This window comes from Mauremys reevesii, linkage group 25 (assembly GCF_016161935.1).
Source record: "Mauremys reevesii isolate NIE-2019 linkage group 25, ASM1616193v1, whole genome shotgun sequence".
In the NCBI taxonomy this organism is placed as follows: domain Eukaryota; kingdom Metazoa; phylum Chordata; order Testudines; family Geoemydidae; genus Mauremys; species Mauremys reevesii.
In genome coordinates this window covers 12943810-12962252 of record NC_052647.1, presented here as the reverse complement: position 1 = coordinate 12962252, position 18443 = coordinate 12943810, and the positions used below count along the sequence as shown (strand labels likewise).

Here is an 18443-nt window from a genome sequence, read left to right as displayed (position 1 = left end):
CCCTACACCCCCGCAGCCCTTGTCTCAGGCTCTCACCGCTGGGAGGGCTCAGCGACACCCTTTTACAGAGAGCCCTGGCCACGCGGCCCCCTGGCAGCTGGCTACGCAGGGCGCACGGGCAGGCTCCTTTGGCACCACCCCAGCAAAGCCAATTGCTGCTCAGCTCTGCCCCCCACCCGCCTGGGCAGGGCTCGGTGATTGGGGTCCACACGGCTCCCATCCCCCTCTGCTCTTCCTCCGCAGGGCGGGTACCGTGGCTCCAACGCCGACGCCTCCCTCACAGCCTTCGTCCTCGTGGCGCTGAAGGAGGCCGAGTCCATCTGCAGGAACCATGTGAACGTAGGTCGAGGGGCAGCCGTCACTGTCCTGTCCCAGGAGCCCAGCGCGGCCCCCTTGGCGGCAGCTGCACTGGCAGGGCCTCTGCAAAGCGCGCCCAGGTGCCATGGGACCGATGCTGCCTTCGGCGGGACACCTCTGAGAGCGTCAGTTCAGGACGAATTCCTGAGAGCCGGGCAGTCACAGCCCCAGGCTGGGGTCCTTTGTTACTGACCCACCAAACCAGCCAGCCAGAGGGGACTTGGTCTCACCCCCCGGCGACCCACAAGCCACCCAGGCAGCTCCCTCAGACGCTCGCTATGGGGACGAATGGTAAAAGGGAAACGGTTTTCCCGACCCCAAAGGGCCGAGCCCAGGGCCAGCTCTAGGCCCCAGCGCTCCAAGCATGTGCTTGGGGCGGCACCCAGCTAGGGGCGCAAAAATCCAGGAGCCGGCCCTGAGCGGAGGCGAGCTGAGGGGGGCGCGGGGAGGGCTGCAGGAAGTAACCCGGGGGGGGGCAGAGGAACTGCTCCCCCCCCAGCTCACCTCCGCCTCCTCCCCCGAGCACGCTGCCACGTCGCTTCTCCCCCCTCCTTCCCAGGCTTGCCGCAAAACAGGTAGGAGGGGAAATGCGGCGCATGGGGGGGGTCAGGAATTTGGGGAAGGGGTTGGAATGGGGCGGGGCCGGGGGTGGGGACATTTTTTTGCTTGGGGTGGCAAAAAACTTGGAGCCGGCCCTGGCCAAGCCTCAGAGCCAGGTCAATCTACAAGTCAGATCTTACCCACAAGTCACGCTGTCGCCAGCCCTTTAGGATCGAAAATCTACAAGTTTATTCATAAAAGGAAAGAAATGCAGCTGGGAGCTAGAACCGGTTAAATGGGATCAGTGACATCCCGTGATGGCAAAGTCCTGGGTTCAGGCTTGGAGCAGGGATGGAGTAAACGGCAGGTTCAAATCGAGTCTCTGGAACATCCCCCGCTGGGATGGGTCATTGGTCCTTTGTGCAGAGCTTCAGCTTGTAGCACGGTCCCTCCAGAGGACTGAAGACAGGATGGAGATGGGGCATCAGCCGTTTATAGTCTCTGCCTGTGGAAGGGCCCAGCAGCAAGATGGAGTCTGGAGTCCCATGGGCAGGTCCCACGTCCCGGCATGACTCAGTGCTGTACGGGCGCAGGCCTGGCCCACCCGCCCTCTGGAAGGGCCCCAGGACGATTTGTCATGTGGACTGGAGCCTCCCAAGGTCCATTGTCAGTGGAGTGTTTCTGGATTGGACACGTCACTGGCACATTCCTTTGTCCAGAAGCACCGGATCCTTGTGGCACCTGGCAGTGGGGCTGGCGCCCACGAAAGCTCTCGCCCAGATAAATGTGTGAGTCTCTCGGGTGCCACAGGGATCCTGTTCTTCCTGCGGGTACAGACGAACACGGCTGCTACTCTGGACCCTTCTCAAGAAGCCGAGCAAGCGCTTCACTGGGGCTGCTTAGAATCCTTTCCTCTCTCCCGGCCACAGGAGCTGCCCCACGGCCTGCAGAAAGCCCAGCGCTACCTGGAGAGCCGCCTGCCGAGCCTGCAGAACCCCTACAGCGTGGCCATCAGCTCCTACGCCCTGGCCCTGGTGGACAGCCCCCTGGCCGACGCCGTCCTGGACTACTTCGCCTCCCACAGTGAGTGCGGAGCCGGGGCGGGGGGCTGGGCCTGGGGTGGGGGGCTGGGCCCGGGGCTCGGCTCCGCCCGGGGCGGGGGTGGGGCTGGGCCCGGCGCGCGGCACCGCCCAGGGCGGGGCTGGGCCTGGCGCTCGGCACCGCCCGAGGCTGGGGGGCTGGGCCCGGCGCTCGGCACCGCCCTGGGGCGGGGGCTGGGCCGGCGCTGCACCGCCCGGGGCTGGGGGCTGGGCCTGGCGCTCAGCACCGCCCAGGGCGGGGGGCTGGGCCTGGGGCGGGGGGCTGGGCCCGGCGCTCGGCACCGCCCGGGGCAGGGGGGGGGCTGGGCCGGCGCTGGCGCCGCCCGGGCGGGGCTGGGCCGGGCGCGCGGCACCGCCCGGGGCTGGGGGCTGGGCCCGGCGCGCGGCACCGCCCAGGGCGGGGGCTGGGCCGGGCTCGGCTCCGCCCGGGGCAGGGGCTGGGCCCGGCGCTCGGCGCCCGGCGGGGCTGGGCCGGGGCTCGGCTCCGCCCGGGGCGGGGCTGGGCCCGCGCTCGGCGCCGCCGGGCGGGGCTGGGCCCGGCGCTCGGCGCCGCCAGGCTCGGCAGGACACCTCTGAGGGGAGGGGATAGGCTGGGGAAATGAGGCAGAGAGGAAGGGGCTGTGCCAGAGGCTGGGAGTGGGGGGCACACGTGACTGTGTATGTGCCATGTGCGTGCAATAGCAGGTGACTCTGCACCTGTGTGTGCGTGCCGTGGGCTCTGCCCATGTGAGCTGCGTGTGTGATGCGTGTGCGATGCGTGTCTCTGTGTCCCATTGCTCCTCCGCAGACAGGACACACTGGCCCGTGGACCAGCACACGGCCCGCGCTCTGTACAGCATCGAAGCCACGGCCTACGGCCTCCTGCAGAAGCTGACCCTCGGGCGCTTTGAGGAGACCCACCCCATCGTGCGGTGGCTGGTCGAGAGCAGGGAGTTTGGCGGGGGCTATGAGAGCACCCAGGTGAGAGCTGGCGCAGGCAGGGGGCCCTGAGTGCCAGGAGGTGGGATTGTGTGTAGGCCTGAGCAGGGCCAGCCTCCCTCCTGCCCCACGCGGGGGTCCCTCCTGCGGCGTCGGGGGCTTGGTTCCCAGCTGGTGCTGGTCAGTGCCCCCTGCCAGGATCTCGGCCTCGGCTTGCTCACGGCACACAGAGCCGGTGGATGAGAACATGGATCCGCCTGCTGGGAGGCCGCCATGTGCCACAGCTTGAGTGCCCAAGAAGATGCAGGAACCCAAACCAGAGAGAGACAAAACAGGCTGCTCCCTGTGGCAGGAGGCCCGACTGCCCAAGGCTGGCTGGCTGCCAACTGACAGCCTCCACGCCCCCCCACCCTTCCGTGCACCGCAAGCCTGCGTCCACCATCCCCAGACCTGGGGAAGTGGGGTGGGGACGTGCTGGCCAGGGGGGCGGAGATCCCAGGCAGGCCATGCCCGTGCTGCCCCGTGGGGTGGCAACGGGAGGGAGCCGGTCCCAGTGCACCCAGCCAGCAGCGAACTGGCCCAGCGGGAGCAGGACCCCTCCTCCTGCCCTGCCCACCGGACGGGCTGTGGAGCGTGAGGGGCTTTGGAGCAGCCGCCCGCCGCGGCCGGTGCCCCCCGCACACAGGGTCGAGCACGTGCTCCGGAGCTCTGCCGAGCTGGTGCCTCAAACGCCCCGTCTGGGCAAGACCTTTCCCAGCGCAACCCCCCTCCCCCGCGGCCCCCGCTGCCCCTCTGCCTCCTCCCCAGACCACCGTGATCGGCATGCAGGCCCTGGCGCAGTACCGGGCCGCCAGCCCCCCCGAGCAGGCCAACCTGAAGGTGCGGGTCAGCGTGCCCACGCGCAGACTGACCGAGCACTGGGACTTCGCCAGCAGCAACGCCTTCCTGCAGCGCTCCAGCTCCACAAAGGTGAGCCCCGCCCCCTGCTCTCGGCCCCGCCCCCTGCTCCGGGCCCCGCCCCCTGTTCTCGGGCCCCGCCCCCTGCTCCGGGCCCCACCCCCTGTTCTCAGGCCCCGCCCCTGCTCCGGGCCCCGCCCCGCCATTCAGCCCCGCCCCTGCTCTCGGGCCCTGCCCCTGCTCTCAGGCCCCGCCCCTGCCCTCGGGCCCTGCCCACGGGCCCCGCCCCGGCATGCAGCCCCACCCCTGTTCTCAGGCCCCGCCCCTGGCCCGGGCCCTGCCCCTGCCCTCGGGCCCCGCCCCGGCCTGCAGCCCCGCCCCTGCCCTCAATCTCCGCCCCCTCCCCTTAGGTCCCTCCTCAGACCCCACCCCACCCTTGGGCCCCACCCCCTGGCATGCAGCCACGCCCATGCCGCAAAGCCACACCCCCTGGGGAGGCACCTGGCATGCAGGGCTCGCAGAGCAGAGCTCCCCCGAGGGACCCTGCGCTCCATGGCCAGGGCAGGGCGGCTGCTGGCTCTGGGGTGCTGCAGAGCCCGGCACCTCCTCAGCATCTCCCACCCTTTCCCCTGCAGTTCTACGCCCAGGAAGCTTTGAACATCACTGCCAGCGGGACGGGCACCGGCACAGTGACAGTGAGTGATCGCCCACAGCCCGACCCAGCCCTGCACCCCCTGGAGAACACGGGGGCCGGGGCTCTGCCCATCAGTGGGCTAGACTAGAGAGGGGCAGGGGCCAGGACTCCTGGGTTCTCTCCCCGGCTCTGGGAGGGGAGTGGGGGCTAGTGGTTAAAGAGGGGGGGGGCTGGGAGCCAGGACTCCTGGGTTCTCTCCCTGGCTCTGGGAGGGGAGTGGGGGCTAGTGGTTAAAGAGGGGGGGCTGGGAGCCAGGACTCCTGGGTTCTCTCCCCAGCTCTGGGAGGGAAGTGGGGGCTGGTGGTCAGAGCAGGAGGGTCTAGGAGCCAGGACTCCTGGGTTCTCTCCCCAGCTCTTAATGGGGAGTGGTGTTTAGTGGTTAGAGTAGGGGGGAGGCTGGGAGCCAGGACTCCTGGGTTCTGCTCCTGATGCCGGCCCTGCCTTGCTGTGCCACAGCGGAGGGGAGGGGAGGGGTGTGCCTTGCCCACGGGCCGGCTGGCGGGGGTGACCCACTCAGCGCACACTCTCGGCTTCATTCCCAGCTCCTGACCGTGTACCACACGCTGCCGCCGGCCCGCGAACTCGAGTGCCAGGCCTTCTGGCTGGCGGTGACCGTGGAGGAGGTGCCCGAAGGTACGGCGGGGCGGTTGTCTGCTCCCCTGGGAGCCGGTCCCTGTCCCCGAGCCCCGGCCTGGCAGAAACGGGGCCCCTCCGCCTGATGGGAGGAGACGCCCCCGGGGGCCCAGCCCCATAGCTGGGCCCTGCCCTAATCCTGCCCTTTGGCTTCACAGACAAGAAGAAGCAAGACGACATCAACACCTTCCGGCTCCGGCTCCAGGCCCGGTAAGGACCCGGCCCTGGCGAGGGCAGAACCCGGGCGCCAGGCTGAGTTCTGTGACGTGCGGGGCAGGGGGCTTGGTCCAGGGTACGGCGCTGACGGGCCGGTGCCTTCGCGCCTCCCACTGCCTTGCAGGGCTGGGAATCGGCAGCAGCCGCCCCCCGCGGAGACTCTGCCCCGCCGTGGGTCTGCCCCCCGGGTCCCTCCACTCTGCTTCACAGCCCTGTACAAAGAACATGGAGCAGAGCAAGGCAGGGTGTGTCCCGTGGGGCCTGCCCTGACAGCCCTGCCCCTTCTCTGAGCCCCATGGCCCCTGCCCTGACAGCCCTGCCCCTTCCCTGAGCCCCATGGGGCCTGCCCTGACAGCCCTGCCCCTTCCCTGAGCCCCATGGCCCCTGAGCCCCATGGCCCCTGCCCTGACAGCCCTGCCCCTTCCCTGAGCCCCATGGGGCCTGCCCCATGGCCCCTGCCCTGACAGCCCTGCCCCTTCCCTGTGCCCCATGGCCCCTGCCCTGACAGCCCTGCCCCTTCCCTGAGCCCCATGGCCCCTGAGCCCCATGGCTCCTGCCCCATGGCTCCTGCCCCTGCCCATACGCGCGAGCTGAAGGCCGTGTTCTGTCCCTAGGTCCCTGGGGCTGCGGGATGCCACAATGACCATCATCGACGTCTCCTTGCTGACGGGCTTCGAGCCCAACCTGGGCGACCTCAAGCAGGTGACTCGGGGTAACGGGCCGGCCCGAGGCTTCAGGCCCCATGGCCAGAGGGTTGCTGGTCTCGGGCCTGACGCTCTGTGGGGCTGCCATGGGGCTCAGCCAGGCCAGACCCACCCATGGGGAGGCAGCGTGGCCCCGTGCGTGGGCCTGTGAGCCCCGAGGGTCAGAGCCTGGGTCCCTACGAGGGAGGGGGTGGAGACAGGGGCACCCCACGGAACGGACCTGCTGCCAGGCTCCTGTGAGCTGGGGGCAGCTTGGGGGGTGCTGCTGGCTGGAGGGGGCAGGGCAGCCCCAGAGCCCCAGCTCAGCGGTGTCTGCCTGGCCCCACAGCTCACCAACAGCGTGGAGCAGTACGTCTTCCTCTTCGAGAGCAAAGGCAGCGTCAGCAACAACTCCGTCGTCCTCTACTTCGACCAGGTGAGGGGCCGGCCCGGCCGCCCGCCCGCCCCCCCCTCTGCCCCCCTCCCTGCGCTGGACCCCACCCCTCTGCCCCCCTCCCTGCGCCGGACCCCACCCCGCTGCCCCCAGGGACCCTGCCCCCCCTCCCTGCACCTGCCCCCACCCCTCTGCCCCGCTCCCTGCGCCAGACCCCACCCCGCTGCCCCCAGGGACCCTGCCCCCTCCCTGCACCCCTCCCTGCACCCCCTCTGCCCCTCCCTGCGCCGGACCCCACCCCTCTGCCCCCAGGGACCCTGCCCCCTCCCTGCGCCTGCCCCCACCCCTCCGCCCCTCCCTGCGCCGGACCCCACCCCTCTGCGGACCCTGCACCCTCCCTGTGCCCCCGTGCCGGACCCTGCCCCTCCCTGCGCCTGCCCCCACCCTCCGCCCCCTCCCTGCGCGCCTGCCCCCACCCCTCCGCCTCCCTGCGCCGGACCCCACCTCTCTGACCCCGGGACCCTGCCCCTCTCCCTGCGCTGGACCCCACCTGTCACGGAGTGTGGGGGCGCCAGGCCCTGCACCCCCGGGCTCCCTGCCGATTCACCAGGACTCTCAGCCAGCCAGGAAAGCAGAAGGTTTATTTAGACAACAGGACACAGTCCAGCCCAGGTCTTGCAGGCACAGATAACAGGATCCCCCCGGTTAGGGCCATCTTGGGGCCCCACAGCCCCCCTCTCGGGGATCAGAGCCCGGTCTCCCTGCTCCCCTCTGTTCTCCAGCCAGCCCCAGTCTGCCCAACCCCCCCCAGCCCCTCCTCTCTGCTCAGCCCCTTTCCCGGGCCAGGAGGTCACCTGACCCCTTTGTCTCCAACACCTTTAGATGCACCTTTGCAGGGAGGGGCCGGGCCATCCGTTGCTAGGAGACAGAGTGTCAGGCATTTGCTGCTAGACACTTAGGATCTGTCCCCAGCCCCCAGTGCGACCAGTCCCACTTCGTCACACCCCCCCTCTGCCCCCCGGGACCCTGCCCCCTTCTCTGCGCCTGCCCCCACCCCTCTGCCCCCAGGGACCCTGCCCCCCTCCCTGCGCCGGACCCCACCCCTCTGCGGACCCTGCCCCTCTCCATGCACCCCTCCCTGTGCCCCCATGTGCCGGACCCTGCCCCCTACCTGCACCTGCCCCCACCCCTCCGCCCCAGGGACCCTGCCCCCTTCCTGCGCCTGCCCCCACCCCTCCGCCCCCTCCCTGCACCGGACCCCACACCGCTGCCCCCAGGGACCCTGCCCCTCTCCCTGCGCCTGGCCCCCACCCCGCTGCGGACCCTGCCCCCTCCCTGCACCCCTCCCTGCGCCTGTCCCCACCCCTCTGCCCCCAGGACCCTGCCCCTCTCCCTGCACCCCCTCCCTGCGCCGGACCCCACCCCTCTGCACCCCTCCCTGCGCCGGACCCCACCCCTCTGCCCCCAGGGACCCTGCCCCCTACCTGCACCTGCCCCCACCCTCCGCCCCAGGGACCCTGCCCCCTTCCTGCGCCTGCCCCCACCCCTCCGCCCCCTCCCTGCCCCGGACCCCACACCGCTGCCCCCAGGGACCCTGCCCCTCTCCCTGCGCCTGCCCCACCCCGCTGCGGACCCTGCCCCCTCCCTGCACCCCCTCCCTGCGCCTGTCCCCACCCCTCTGCCCCCAGGGACCCTGCCCCTCTCCCTGCACCCTCCCTGCGCCGGACCCCACCTCCCTGCACCCCCTCCCTGCGCCGGACCCCACCCCTCTGCCCCCTCCCTGCGCCGGACCCCACCCCTCTGCCCCCCGGCACCCAGCCCTCCCGCTCTGCGCTGGACCCGGCCCCCCACCCTGCGCCTGTCCCCACCCCTCTGCCCCCAGGGACCCTGTCCCTCCCTCCCCCACAACGTGGGACCCTCCCCTTGCGGGACCCTGCCCCTCCTTTCCTGTGTCGGACCCTGTCCCCTCCTCCCCCGTGGGACTGTGCCCCTCCCCTCTCACCGCGGGACCCCGACCCCACAAATCTGCTGCCCCCTGAGATGCTCCACCCAAGGCCTCTCACTGCGCAGCCCAGGGTGACTGGGGCTTGGGGACCCTGCAGGCTGTACTGAGGGGATATCGGCCCCCCAGCCTGACAGAGAACGGGGTTCCCATGAGGGGCCTGGCAGTCCAGGGGGGCAGACGGGAGGAGACGGTGCGGCCTGCCCAGGGCGCGGCTGCCGGGGGGCCGTTCACCTCATGCCGGCAGTGCCCGCACTGAGCTCGGAGACGCACGGGAGGGACCCTGCCGTGCCACGCGGCCCTGTGCTAAGAGCGCGGGAGCCAATGCCAGGATCGAGCGCCCGCTGCTTCCTGCTGGCCTCTTCCATCCGCAGGGGTCAGCTGAGCAGAGCCAGGGCCTGGAGCTGCCCTGAGGTTGGCCCCGGCTACGTCCTGCCCACGCCGCTGGGCCGAGGGCTCTCCCCGGCCGGCGCTGAGCCCTCGGAGTGGGTCCCCCACGTGCTGGGCACCGAGGCAGGGACAGAGCGGGTCTGGCCTGGCACTGGGGGTTCAGACGCTCAGCAGGGCTGCGAGGAGTCCAAGGGGGCCTGGCTCTGTCCGTGACACCACCACACGCTGGGGCACACGGGGCAGATTATCCCCCAGCGGCTGCTGTAGGGGCCAGCCGGGAGGCCAGGCTGGGTGGGCCCAGCGCTGAGCCAGCCGGTCTGTTCCCGGGCGCTGCAGATTTCCAATCAGACGGACACGGAAGTCGGGTTCCGGATTCACCAGCGTGCGCAGCTGGGGATGCTGCAACCGGCTGTGGTCACCATCTATGAGTATTACGAGCCTGGTGAGCGTCTCCTTAGGGCTCCGGGCAGGGGCACCGCGGGCACCGGCCCTGCCTCTCCGGGGGGCTGCGGCTCCAGCGTCGGCAGCTTCCAGTGAGCAGGAGCCGCGTTTCCACGTCTGGGAGCTCCCGGCGGGGGGGTGCAGCCCCGCTCGTGTGGACGCAGAGCCCCCGCCGCAGAGGCGCTTGCCCCGATGCCTGTCAAGGGAAGGAGCCGGTACCGGTGCACGGGGCCAGGCGCTGGCCAGGGGCCCTGCGCTCCGTGCACCCCCTCGGTGCCACCGGCAGGCGGGCGGCGGACGGGCATCGGGGTGACCCAGGCCCCGTGACGACCAGCGCCACTCGGAGGCCCGGTGCTGCCGCGCTGGCGCCCCCTGGTAGCTGCCGGGGGGGAGGGAGGGGACACGGGCTCGGGCCCGTAGCTGGCGTAGGAATCTGCCCCTGGGAATCACGCCGGGGGCGGCAGGGCAGCTTTGCAAACCTGCCCGTCGTTCAGGTGCCCGCCGGGGCGAATCCGGCCCCGAGCGTGGGCCCGAGTGCGGAAGGTGTGAGATTGACGGGCCGGGTTTGCCGCGAGGGTCCCCTCCCTGCTCACCGGGCTGGCGTTACGGTGGGGGGTCTCCGGCTGCTCCCAAGGGGGCACCGCGTGGGTCAGAGCCAGCGCCAGGCCCTGCCCTGCACCCAGGTGCAGCAGCTGCGCACAGGCTGGGCGGATGGGGGGCCCGTGGCTGCAGGGGGGTGCGAGGGGAGGGGGCCCGGGGCAGGGGTCTGGCTCCAGGCTGGAGCGAGAGAGAATGGAGTTGAGCTCCTCTCCCCAGGCCTCAGCCGGCCCGGAGAGCTGCCGACCCCGCTGGGGGGCGGGGCAGGGAGGGCGCTCGGTGGGTGTCCCTGTGCCCTACGGGATGGACGGGCGTGGAGCAGCCGGGGGCGGGGGGCAGGCTCCAGCGGCAGGAGCTGCCCCTTGGCAGCCGGCCTGGGCAGGACACGGCCTCTGGGTCTCTTCCCCTCGCAGCCCGGAGATGCAGCCGCTTCTACAACGTGCCGAGCGAGAGCGAGCTGCTGAGGAAGATCTGCCAGGACGAGGTGTGCAAATGCGCCGAAGGTAAAGCCGCGCCCGGCTTCCTGGCGTCGCCTGCTCCTCTCGCTGCCCAGCCAGGGGCGACCCGCTCCTCACGGCACAGCCGCCCTGGGAGGGGGATGCTAGGGACGGGCCACGGCGCCCGGATCAGCGACAGTCACCCGCCAGCGAGCGCTGGCCTGGCCGCTTCCCCGCGGAGTTACCGCTGCCGGGCCCCTGCCGGGCCCGTTCCCCGCTGCCGGGCCCCTGCCGGGCTCGTTCCCCGGGCCGGGTCGTTCCCCGCTGTCACGGCGTGTGGGGGAGTCCGGCCCTGCCCCCCTCTTCCTGGGACTCCCAGTGACTCTCAGCCAGCCAGTAAAACAGAAGGTTTATTGGACAACAGGAGCACAGGCTACAGCAGCGCTCGTGGCCAGAGCTGGGAACCTCTCAATCTGGCCCTTCTGGGGTTCGGGGTGCTTGGATCCCAGCATAGGACCCCCTGAACTCCCACCCCCCAGCCCCAAACCGAAACTGCCCCACTCGGCTCTCTCCTTTGTCCAGCTCCCGGGCAGAGGTGTTGACCCCCGCCCGCCTAGCTCAGGTTACAGGCTCTGGTCCTGTCCCTCAGCTTAAATCCTCCCCGGCTCCCGCAGCCCCCCCCCCCAGACAGCCCCTGCTCCATCACAGCTGCTGCGGGCCCCGTGCATGGCAGAGAATCCTCCGGGGCTAACGCTCGCCCGTGACTACGCCCTGGTCAGAGCAGTGCCTGGAAACGCCCCGGCTCAGCCGCACCCTGAGCGCCAGGTCCCCGCGGTCTCTGTTGGGCTTCGCACCAAGACCGTGAGCCCCCATGGGACCTGGGACGCTCCGACCACGTTCCTGTGAGCTACGGGGCAGGCCAGGACCTCCCCAGACGTGCAGCCCGGCCAGCCGGGGCCTCTGACCTCTCCCCTTTCCATGCGCTCAGACAATTGCCTTCAGATGACCGCTCCCCGCAGCCTGTCGGAGGACAAGCTCTACGAGGAAGCCTGTGACACGGGCATGGACTACGGTAAGCCCCGGGGGGCTGGGGAGGGCAGGAGGGCTCCCGGGGGGCTGGGAGCGCTCGGCTGGGTTACCCTGCAGCATGGTTCCCAGTTGTCACCGACTCCCAGGACTCGGGCTCTCTCCTGGCTCCGTACGGTCCCTGGGGGAACCCCCTTTGGGGCGACAGCCCTTCTTGGGGGTCCACCTCTCTCGGGGTCAGGCCCCTCCACCTCCTGGAGCCGCCTCTCTCTGAGCCTCAGCGCGTCTGTCTCTGCCGTGGGCCCCCCAGGGAGTCCCCTCGCTCTGCACCCCCCGGGCCTCCACCACCCAAAGGGGACGATCCCCCCCCCTGCCCCCACCCTGTTCTCTAGCCTGGAGCGACTCTCAGCCAGCAGAACACAGGAGGGTTATTGAGAGTTGAACCCAGCACAGGAAACACTCAGGGCCTCAGGCCCGGCCTCCCCCAGCCCAGCACATCCCAGTCCCCCTGCAGCCAGGGGGGCTCTGCCTGCTCCCCCTCTCCAGCCCCGAGCCCCCCTGCTCCCCAGCTGGGCTCCGATACCCCCGGCCCCAAGCCCCTTCGTCCATTGGCTTCTCTCCAGGGAAACAGGCAGGCCTGGGTCTCCCCTCCTCTCAGCCCCCCTCTGGCCCCTCTGGCTGGAACCGGCTGGTCCGGTCACCGGGGTCCTCTCCCCGCAGCCCATTGTCCCCACTGGCCAGAACCGGCTGTGACTCCCGAGCTGGGTCTCCGGGTCACCAGGTCACCGCTCGCTAGCGTCCCCCATCTCCAGGCAGCTGTCTGGGGTCCCGGCTGCTAGGCGAGGTCACACTTGGTCCCCTGCACCAACAAGCTCCTTTTCCCACCCCCTCGATACACACGCAGCACAGAGGGAAACTGAGGCGCACACAGTAAGAAAATCCCCCACTTCGTCACACCTGACCAGCCAATGACATCAAAAGGCAGCGATTCCGAAGCAGCCAGTGACCCGCTCTGTCCTTAGCCTGTGGAACCCACTGCCACAGGATGGGACGGGGCCAGGGCTCACCGGACGTTCAGTGGAGAGCAGGAGCGGGCAGGGCTTGTAGCATTACTGCAAACAGAGCTTGGGAGGGGGAGAAAACCTCCTGCTTCCGGCTTAAACCAGGGGCAGCACGAGACCATCCAGGAGCAGCTCGTCCTCCCGCCCTGGGAGCGTCGTTCCCATTCCTGGAGCAGCTGGTGCTGGGCCCGGGACACCAGGCTCGGGTCAGAACCCACCTGCTGGCTCCCAGCCCTTGGGTGTCCAATATCCCACCCCCTTTCCTTCAGCCCCCTCGTAGCCCGGCCGAACAGCCCCTCTGTGCCAGGCCCAGCTGGGGCGAGGCGCCTCCCGGGGCCACCCTGCGCCTTCCCCGCTCAGCCCTGTGGGGTGAGCTGTAAACGCTCCTGAATCCTCCCCTCCCTGCGGCAGGGCGGGAGGCGGTTCCGGGGCCAGGCCATACATGGACGTAACAGACCCTGGAGACGAGCGGGGGGTCCCTGGAGCAGGGGGTGCTGGCTCCGCCGCTTGCCACCGAGGCGCGTGGGGTGCAGGGCCCCTGGGACACGGGCTCACCGCTGGTTCCTCTCCTCTGCCTCAGTCTACAAGGTGCAGCTGGAGCAGCGGGAGCCACACAACAGCACCGTCTATTACAGCATGAAGGTCCTGGATGTCATCAAGTCTGGTGAGCTCCGCTGAGGCAGCGCTGCCGTCCCGGGCAGGCTGGGCTGCGAGCGGAGACCCCCGAGGGGCCACGGCGGGGGGGGGCTCCCCTCTGTCAGTGCTGGCCCCACTGTGCTGCAGGGAATGGGGGGCTCGGCAGGGGACACTGGGCTGCAGGGAATGGGGGGCTCGGCAGGGGACACTGTGCTGCAGGGAATGGGGGGCCCGGCAGGGGATGATGCAGGAAATGGGGGGCGCTGGAGGGAGCGGGGCGAGGGCTCAGTGGCACGGAGTCCCCGGCGATGCTCTGGAACTTGGGGAGCCTCCTCTCCCGTGGAGCATCCAGCATCCTCTGCCCCTCCGTGCGCTTCCCCCAGCGAGTCCCCCAGGCGGGGCCCTGCGGGGGCCACGGGGTCCTGCCCCCCCACTGCGCAGGCAGACGTGACTCTCAGCCAGCCGGGGACACAGCAGGGTTATTAGCCGACAGGACACAGGCCAGGACAGGTCTTGCTGGCACAGACAACAGGACCCCTCAGTTAGGCCCAGCTGGGGCCCCAGGGAGGCCACCGCCCCGCTGGGAGGCCCGAGCCCCATCGGGGCTCCCCTCCATTTCCCAGCCAGCTTCCAAAACTGCCAAACCCCCCCCCCAGCCCCTCCTCTCTGGCTGTGTCTCTTTCCCGGGCCAGGAGGTCACCTGATCTCTTTGTCCTCCCCCACCTTTAGCCTCCCCTGGTGGGGGGAGGGCCTGGCCATTAGTTGCCAGGCAACAGAGGGTCGGCCAGAGCTGAGCCCCCCCCCAGTATTCAGAGGAAACATTAAGAACAGCCCCACTTCCTCACGCTCAGTATGGGGCTCACGCTCAGTATGGGGCACTCTCTCCTCGGTCAGTGCTGGGCCCAGGGGGGCACCGTGCCGGTGCCGCTCAAACTTCTTTCAGATTCAAAGTCAAACTGTGGGGCCCTGGCCCCCATGGAAACCTGCTGTGGGTCTTTGCAGGACTATTGGGGATCCCCGGCCTGGCTGCCCCCCTCAGGGGACTTACACTCCACACACCCCCCGACACGTCCCGGCAGTGTCATTGGGTTTCATTTTGCCAATTCCTCCCCTGCCCTGCTGCAGTGGGGGGCTGGGAGCTGTCGGGAACTGGGGGGATGGGGGTCTGTCACGGAGTTTGGGGAGACAAGGCCCTGCACCCCCACTTCCTGCGATTCCCCAGGACTCTCAGCCAGCCAGTAAAGCAGAAGGTTTATTAGACGACAGGACACAGGCCAGGACGGGTCTTGCAGGCACAGACAACAGGATCCCCCCCAGTTAGGTCCATCTTGGGGTCCCAGGGGCACCACAGCCCCCTTGGGGGGTCAGAGCCCCGTCTGGGCTCCCCCCCATTCCCCAGCCAGCTCCTGAAACTCTCCCTCCCCAGCGTCTCCTCCCCCAGCCTTTGTTCAGCTCCCCGGCAGAGGTGTCACCTGGCCTCTCCCCCCTTTCTGGGTTCTCCCGTTACCTGCTCAGGTCTCCTCTCTCCAGCCAGTCTCCATCCCCCAATGCAGCTCGTCCTCCCAGGCCACCCCCCCCCCCACAGTAAGGACACAGGGTCACGGGGGGCACAGGCCCCTCAGGGATGCCAGGAGCTTACCCAGGGGGAAGGCGGTGCCAGGGGGGCCTTTGCCTGACTGTGGGCAGCGCCTCGCTGGCAGGGAGGGCCCCCCCCAGTCTGATCCACGGTCCGTTCCCCCAGGGACAGACGCGGAGGCGAGCGGGAAAGTGAGGAGATTTGTCTCCCACGCGACCTGCGCGGCCACCTTGGGCCTGCGAGAGCAGGAGAAGTACCTGGTCATGGGCCGGACGCGGGATCTCTGGCTGGCCACAGACAGGTGAGTCCCCTCCCTGGGGCTGGCGCGCACCGGAGCCGGGGGCTGCGCCGTGGCCCAGCTGGGGGCTGCCTGTTCCCTGCTGTGCCCGGCCGAGCAGGAGGCCATTGTGGGGGCAGCGCTGGCCAGAGGCGAGGAGCCCCAGGGCAGCCATACGGGGCTGATCCGCTGGGGGCGACCGGCCGCGTGAAGCTGCAGGGCCTGGAGCTCGGCTCTGGAGGGGCCCCGGCTCCGTGTGCTGGAGCCCCGGCACGTACCCAGCTCTGCGCACCTGGGGTCACGTGCTTCCCGTGGGGCCAAAGGGGAGCTGAGCACTCGGCCCGCTCCAGGCTGGGCCCAGCTGACCCTGCGTCCTCGGCCAGAACGGGCTCAAAGCAGCCCTGGCCCCTGCCCCCGGCTGAGGCTCCCCGGGCTCTCGGCTGGTCCGTGCCTGGCAGGGGGGGCACCAGGCCAGGACTGGGGCGTATGGGCCACTTCCCGAGTTCTGCGCCCCCGGCACTGACAGGCGCCTTCTCCCTTCCTTGGAACCAGCTACACCTACGTCCTGGGCAAGACGGGCTTCATCGTGCGCTGGCCGAGGCCGGAGGAAGCCGAAACCGACAGGAGAACGAAAACGTTTCTGCAAACCCTGGACAACTTCGCCCACTTTGTGGGCTGTGACACCTAGATCCTGCTGGTCACCCACATTCCCCAACCCCACCCCCACTGCCATGTTCCCTGCAGGACCCCCCACCCCACCCCCACTGCCATGGTCCCTGCAGGACCCCCCACCCCCACTGCCATGGTCCCTGCAGGACCCCCCAACCCCACCCCCACTGCCATGGTCCCTGCAGGACCCCCCACCCCCACTGTCATGGTCCCTGCAGGACCCCCAACCCCACCCCCAGTGCCATGGTCCCTGTTGGGCTCTTTCCTCCCCGCCTGTTCCTGCAGGACACCACCACCCCGATTCCCTCTGCCATGATGCCCCCCCGACTCCTCACCTGTGCAGTTGCAGGCGGGAACCCTGGACCCGCTGCTGCAAGGTGCTTGCTCTGAGAAAATGGAATAAACACCCGACCCACCAGCCCCAGGCTCCCTCGTGCTGTGTCCCCCCTGCAAGCAGCCCCCGCGCCGTGTCCGTCAGACTGAGCCCTGGGGGTTCCAAACAGCCGCCCCCACCCAGCCCCTGCTGAAGGCAACGGCCAACCTTGGAGCATTCAGCATCCTCGGCCCCTCCGTGTGCTTCTGTCACGGAGTGTGGGGGAGTCCGGCCCTGCCCCCCTCTTCCTGGACTCACAGTGACTCTCAGCCAGCCAGTAAAACAGAAGGTTTATTGAACAACAGGAACACAGGATACAGCCCAGCTTGTGTCCAGAGCCAGGACCCCTCAATCTGGCCTTTCTGGGGGGTTCAGGGTGCTTGGATCCCAGCCTAGGATCCCCTGAAACCCACCTCCCAGCTCCCCAACCCAAGACTGACCCAACCCTTCCCCTCCGCCCCTTTTCTTTGTCTAGCTCCTGGGCAGAGGTGTCACCTCCCCTCCCCCAGGCCTAGCTCATGTTACAGTCTGAATACCTGCATCTCACCTAAAATCCTCCCTGCTGTCCCATCCCCCACACAGACAGTCCCTGCTCCATCACACCTCTCCCCCCTCCGAGACTGAACTGAGCAGGGTCACTCTGCCCAGTGACCCGGGGAAGTTCAGGGCCCCCTCTCCGGGACAGCGCGTCCGCTATCAGGTTGGCACTTCCCTTCACGTGGACCACGTCCATGTCATAGTCCTGCAGGAGCAGGCTCCACCTCAGGAGCTTGGCGTTGGCTCCTTTCATCTGGTGCAGCCAGGTCAGGGGAGAGTGGTCGGTGTACACGGTGAAGTGGCGCCCAAAGAGATATGGCTCCAGTTTCTTCAGGGCCCACACCATGGCCAGGCATTCCTTCTCGATGGCCGCGTAGTTCTGCTCCCGGGGTAGCAACTTCTTGCTCAGGTACACGATGGGGTGTCTCTCCCCCTTTTCATCCTCCTGCATCAACACCGCCCCCAGGCCCGTGTCTGAGGCGTCGGTGAACACCATAAAGGGCTTGTCAAAGTTTGGGTTTGCCAGAACTGGGCCTCTGAGCAGAGCCTCCTTCAGTGCCTGGAGAGCCTGCTGGCACTGCTCGGTCCAGACCACCTTGTCTGGCTTCCCCTTCTTGCACAGCTCAGTGATGGGGGCGGCTATGGCGCTAAAGTGGGGCATGAACCTTCGATAATACCCCGCCATCCTGATAAAGGCCTGGACCTGCTTTTTGGTCTGGGGAGCGGGCCAGTCTCTGATCACCTCAACCTTCGCTGGTTCTGGCTTTAGGCAGCCACTCCCCACCCGATGGCCCAGGTAAGATACTTCCGCCATCCCCACCTTGCACTTCTCAGCCTTTACGGTTAACCCCGCCTCCCGGAGTCGGTCCAGCACTTGTTTAACCTGGGACACGTGGTCCTCCCAGGTCTGGCTGAAGACGCAGATGTCATCAATATACGCCACAGCAAAACTCTCCATCCCCCTCAGTAGCTGATCCACCAGGCGCTGGAAGGTGGCCGGCGCTCCCTTGAGGCCGAAGGGCAGGGTCAGAAACTCATAGAGCCCCAGGGGAGTGATAAAGGCCGATTTCAGCCTGGCATCTGCCTCCAGCGGCACTTGCCAGTAGCCCTTTGTAAGATCCATGGTGGTGAGGTACCGAGCGCCTCCCAGCTTGTCCAGGAGCTCGTCAGGCCTTGGCATGGGGTAGGCATCAGATACGGTGATGGCATTGAGCTTTCGATAGTCCACACAGAACCGGATCGACCCGTCCTTCTTGGGGACCAGCACCACCGGCGAGGCCCAAGGGCTGGCGGACGGTTGGATCACCCCCAAGGCCAGCATGTCGCTGACCTCTCTTTCTATGTCCTGGGCAAGTTTCCCGGTGACCCGAAAAGGGGGCCATCTTATAGGGGTGTGTGACCCGGTCTCCACCCGGTGGACGGTCAAATTAGTGCGCCCAGGCTGGTTGGAAAACAGCTGTCGGTACAGATGCAGCACCCCTCTGATCTCAGCCTGCTGGGCCGGGGTCAGCTGATCAGAGAGGGGAATCGCCTCCAGGGGGGAACCAGCCTTTGTCCCTGGGAATAGATCCACTAAAGGGTCATCCCCCGGCTCCTCCCAGTGGCCACACACGGCCAACACCACATTCCCCCGGTCATAATATGGCTTTATTATATGCACATGGTACACCCGGCGGTGGTGCGCCCGGTTCGACAGCTCCACCACATAGTTTACCTCATTTAGTTGCTTGACAACCTTGAAGGGCCCTTCCCAGGCGGCCTGGAGTTTGTTTTTCCTCATGGGGATGAGAACCATCACTTGGTCCCCGGTGGCAAAGGCACGGGCCCGCGCCATGCGGTCGTACCAGACCTTCTGCTTCCTCTGAGATTGGGCCAGATTCTCCCTGGCCAGGCCCATGAGCTCGGCAAGTCTTTCCCGGAAGGTCAGGACATACTCCACCACCGACTCTCCATCAGGAGCGGCCTTCCCCTCCCATTCGTCTCTCATCA

General features: G+C 68.5%; 1 protein-coding gene across 2 annotated transcripts in view; it reads left to right on the top strand.

Annotated features, from left to right (window-relative positions):
• Window positions 1-15654, top strand: part of LOC120390941 (complement C3-like) — a 43731-nt gene extending 28077 nt beyond the window's left edge. The window contains exons 27-41 of one of the 2 annotated variants that reach the window (XM_039514037.1): window positions 244-339; window positions 1827-1980; window positions 2785-2957; window positions 3723-3884; window positions 4448-4507; window positions 5049-5139; window positions 5298-5349; window positions 5970-6057; window positions 6388-6474; window positions 9161-9266; window positions 10276-10365; window positions 11288-11371; window positions 12967-13050; window positions 14764-14899; window positions 15428-15654. In XM_039514037.1, the coding sequence (XP_039369971.1) occupies window positions 244-339; window positions 1827-1980; window positions 2785-2957; window positions 3723-3884; window positions 4448-4507; window positions 5049-5139; window positions 5298-5349; window positions 5970-6057; window positions 6388-6474; window positions 9161-9266; window positions 10276-10365; window positions 11288-11371; window positions 12967-13050; window positions 14764-14899; window positions 15428-15563 (1599 nt within the window). In that variant the 3' untranslated portion in view covers window positions 15564-15654. Of the gene's footprint in view, window positions 1-243; window positions 340-1826; window positions 1981-2784; window positions 2958-3722; window positions 3885-4447; window positions 4508-5048; window positions 5140-5297; window positions 5350-5969; window positions 6058-6387; window positions 6475-9160; window positions 9267-10275; window positions 10366-11287; window positions 11372-12966; window positions 13051-14763; window positions 14900-15427 lie in introns of those variants that run through there. The other variant, XR_005591181.1, reaches the window with a different exon arrangement.
• The last annotated feature ends 2789 nt before the right edge of the window (window positions 15655-18443 follow it).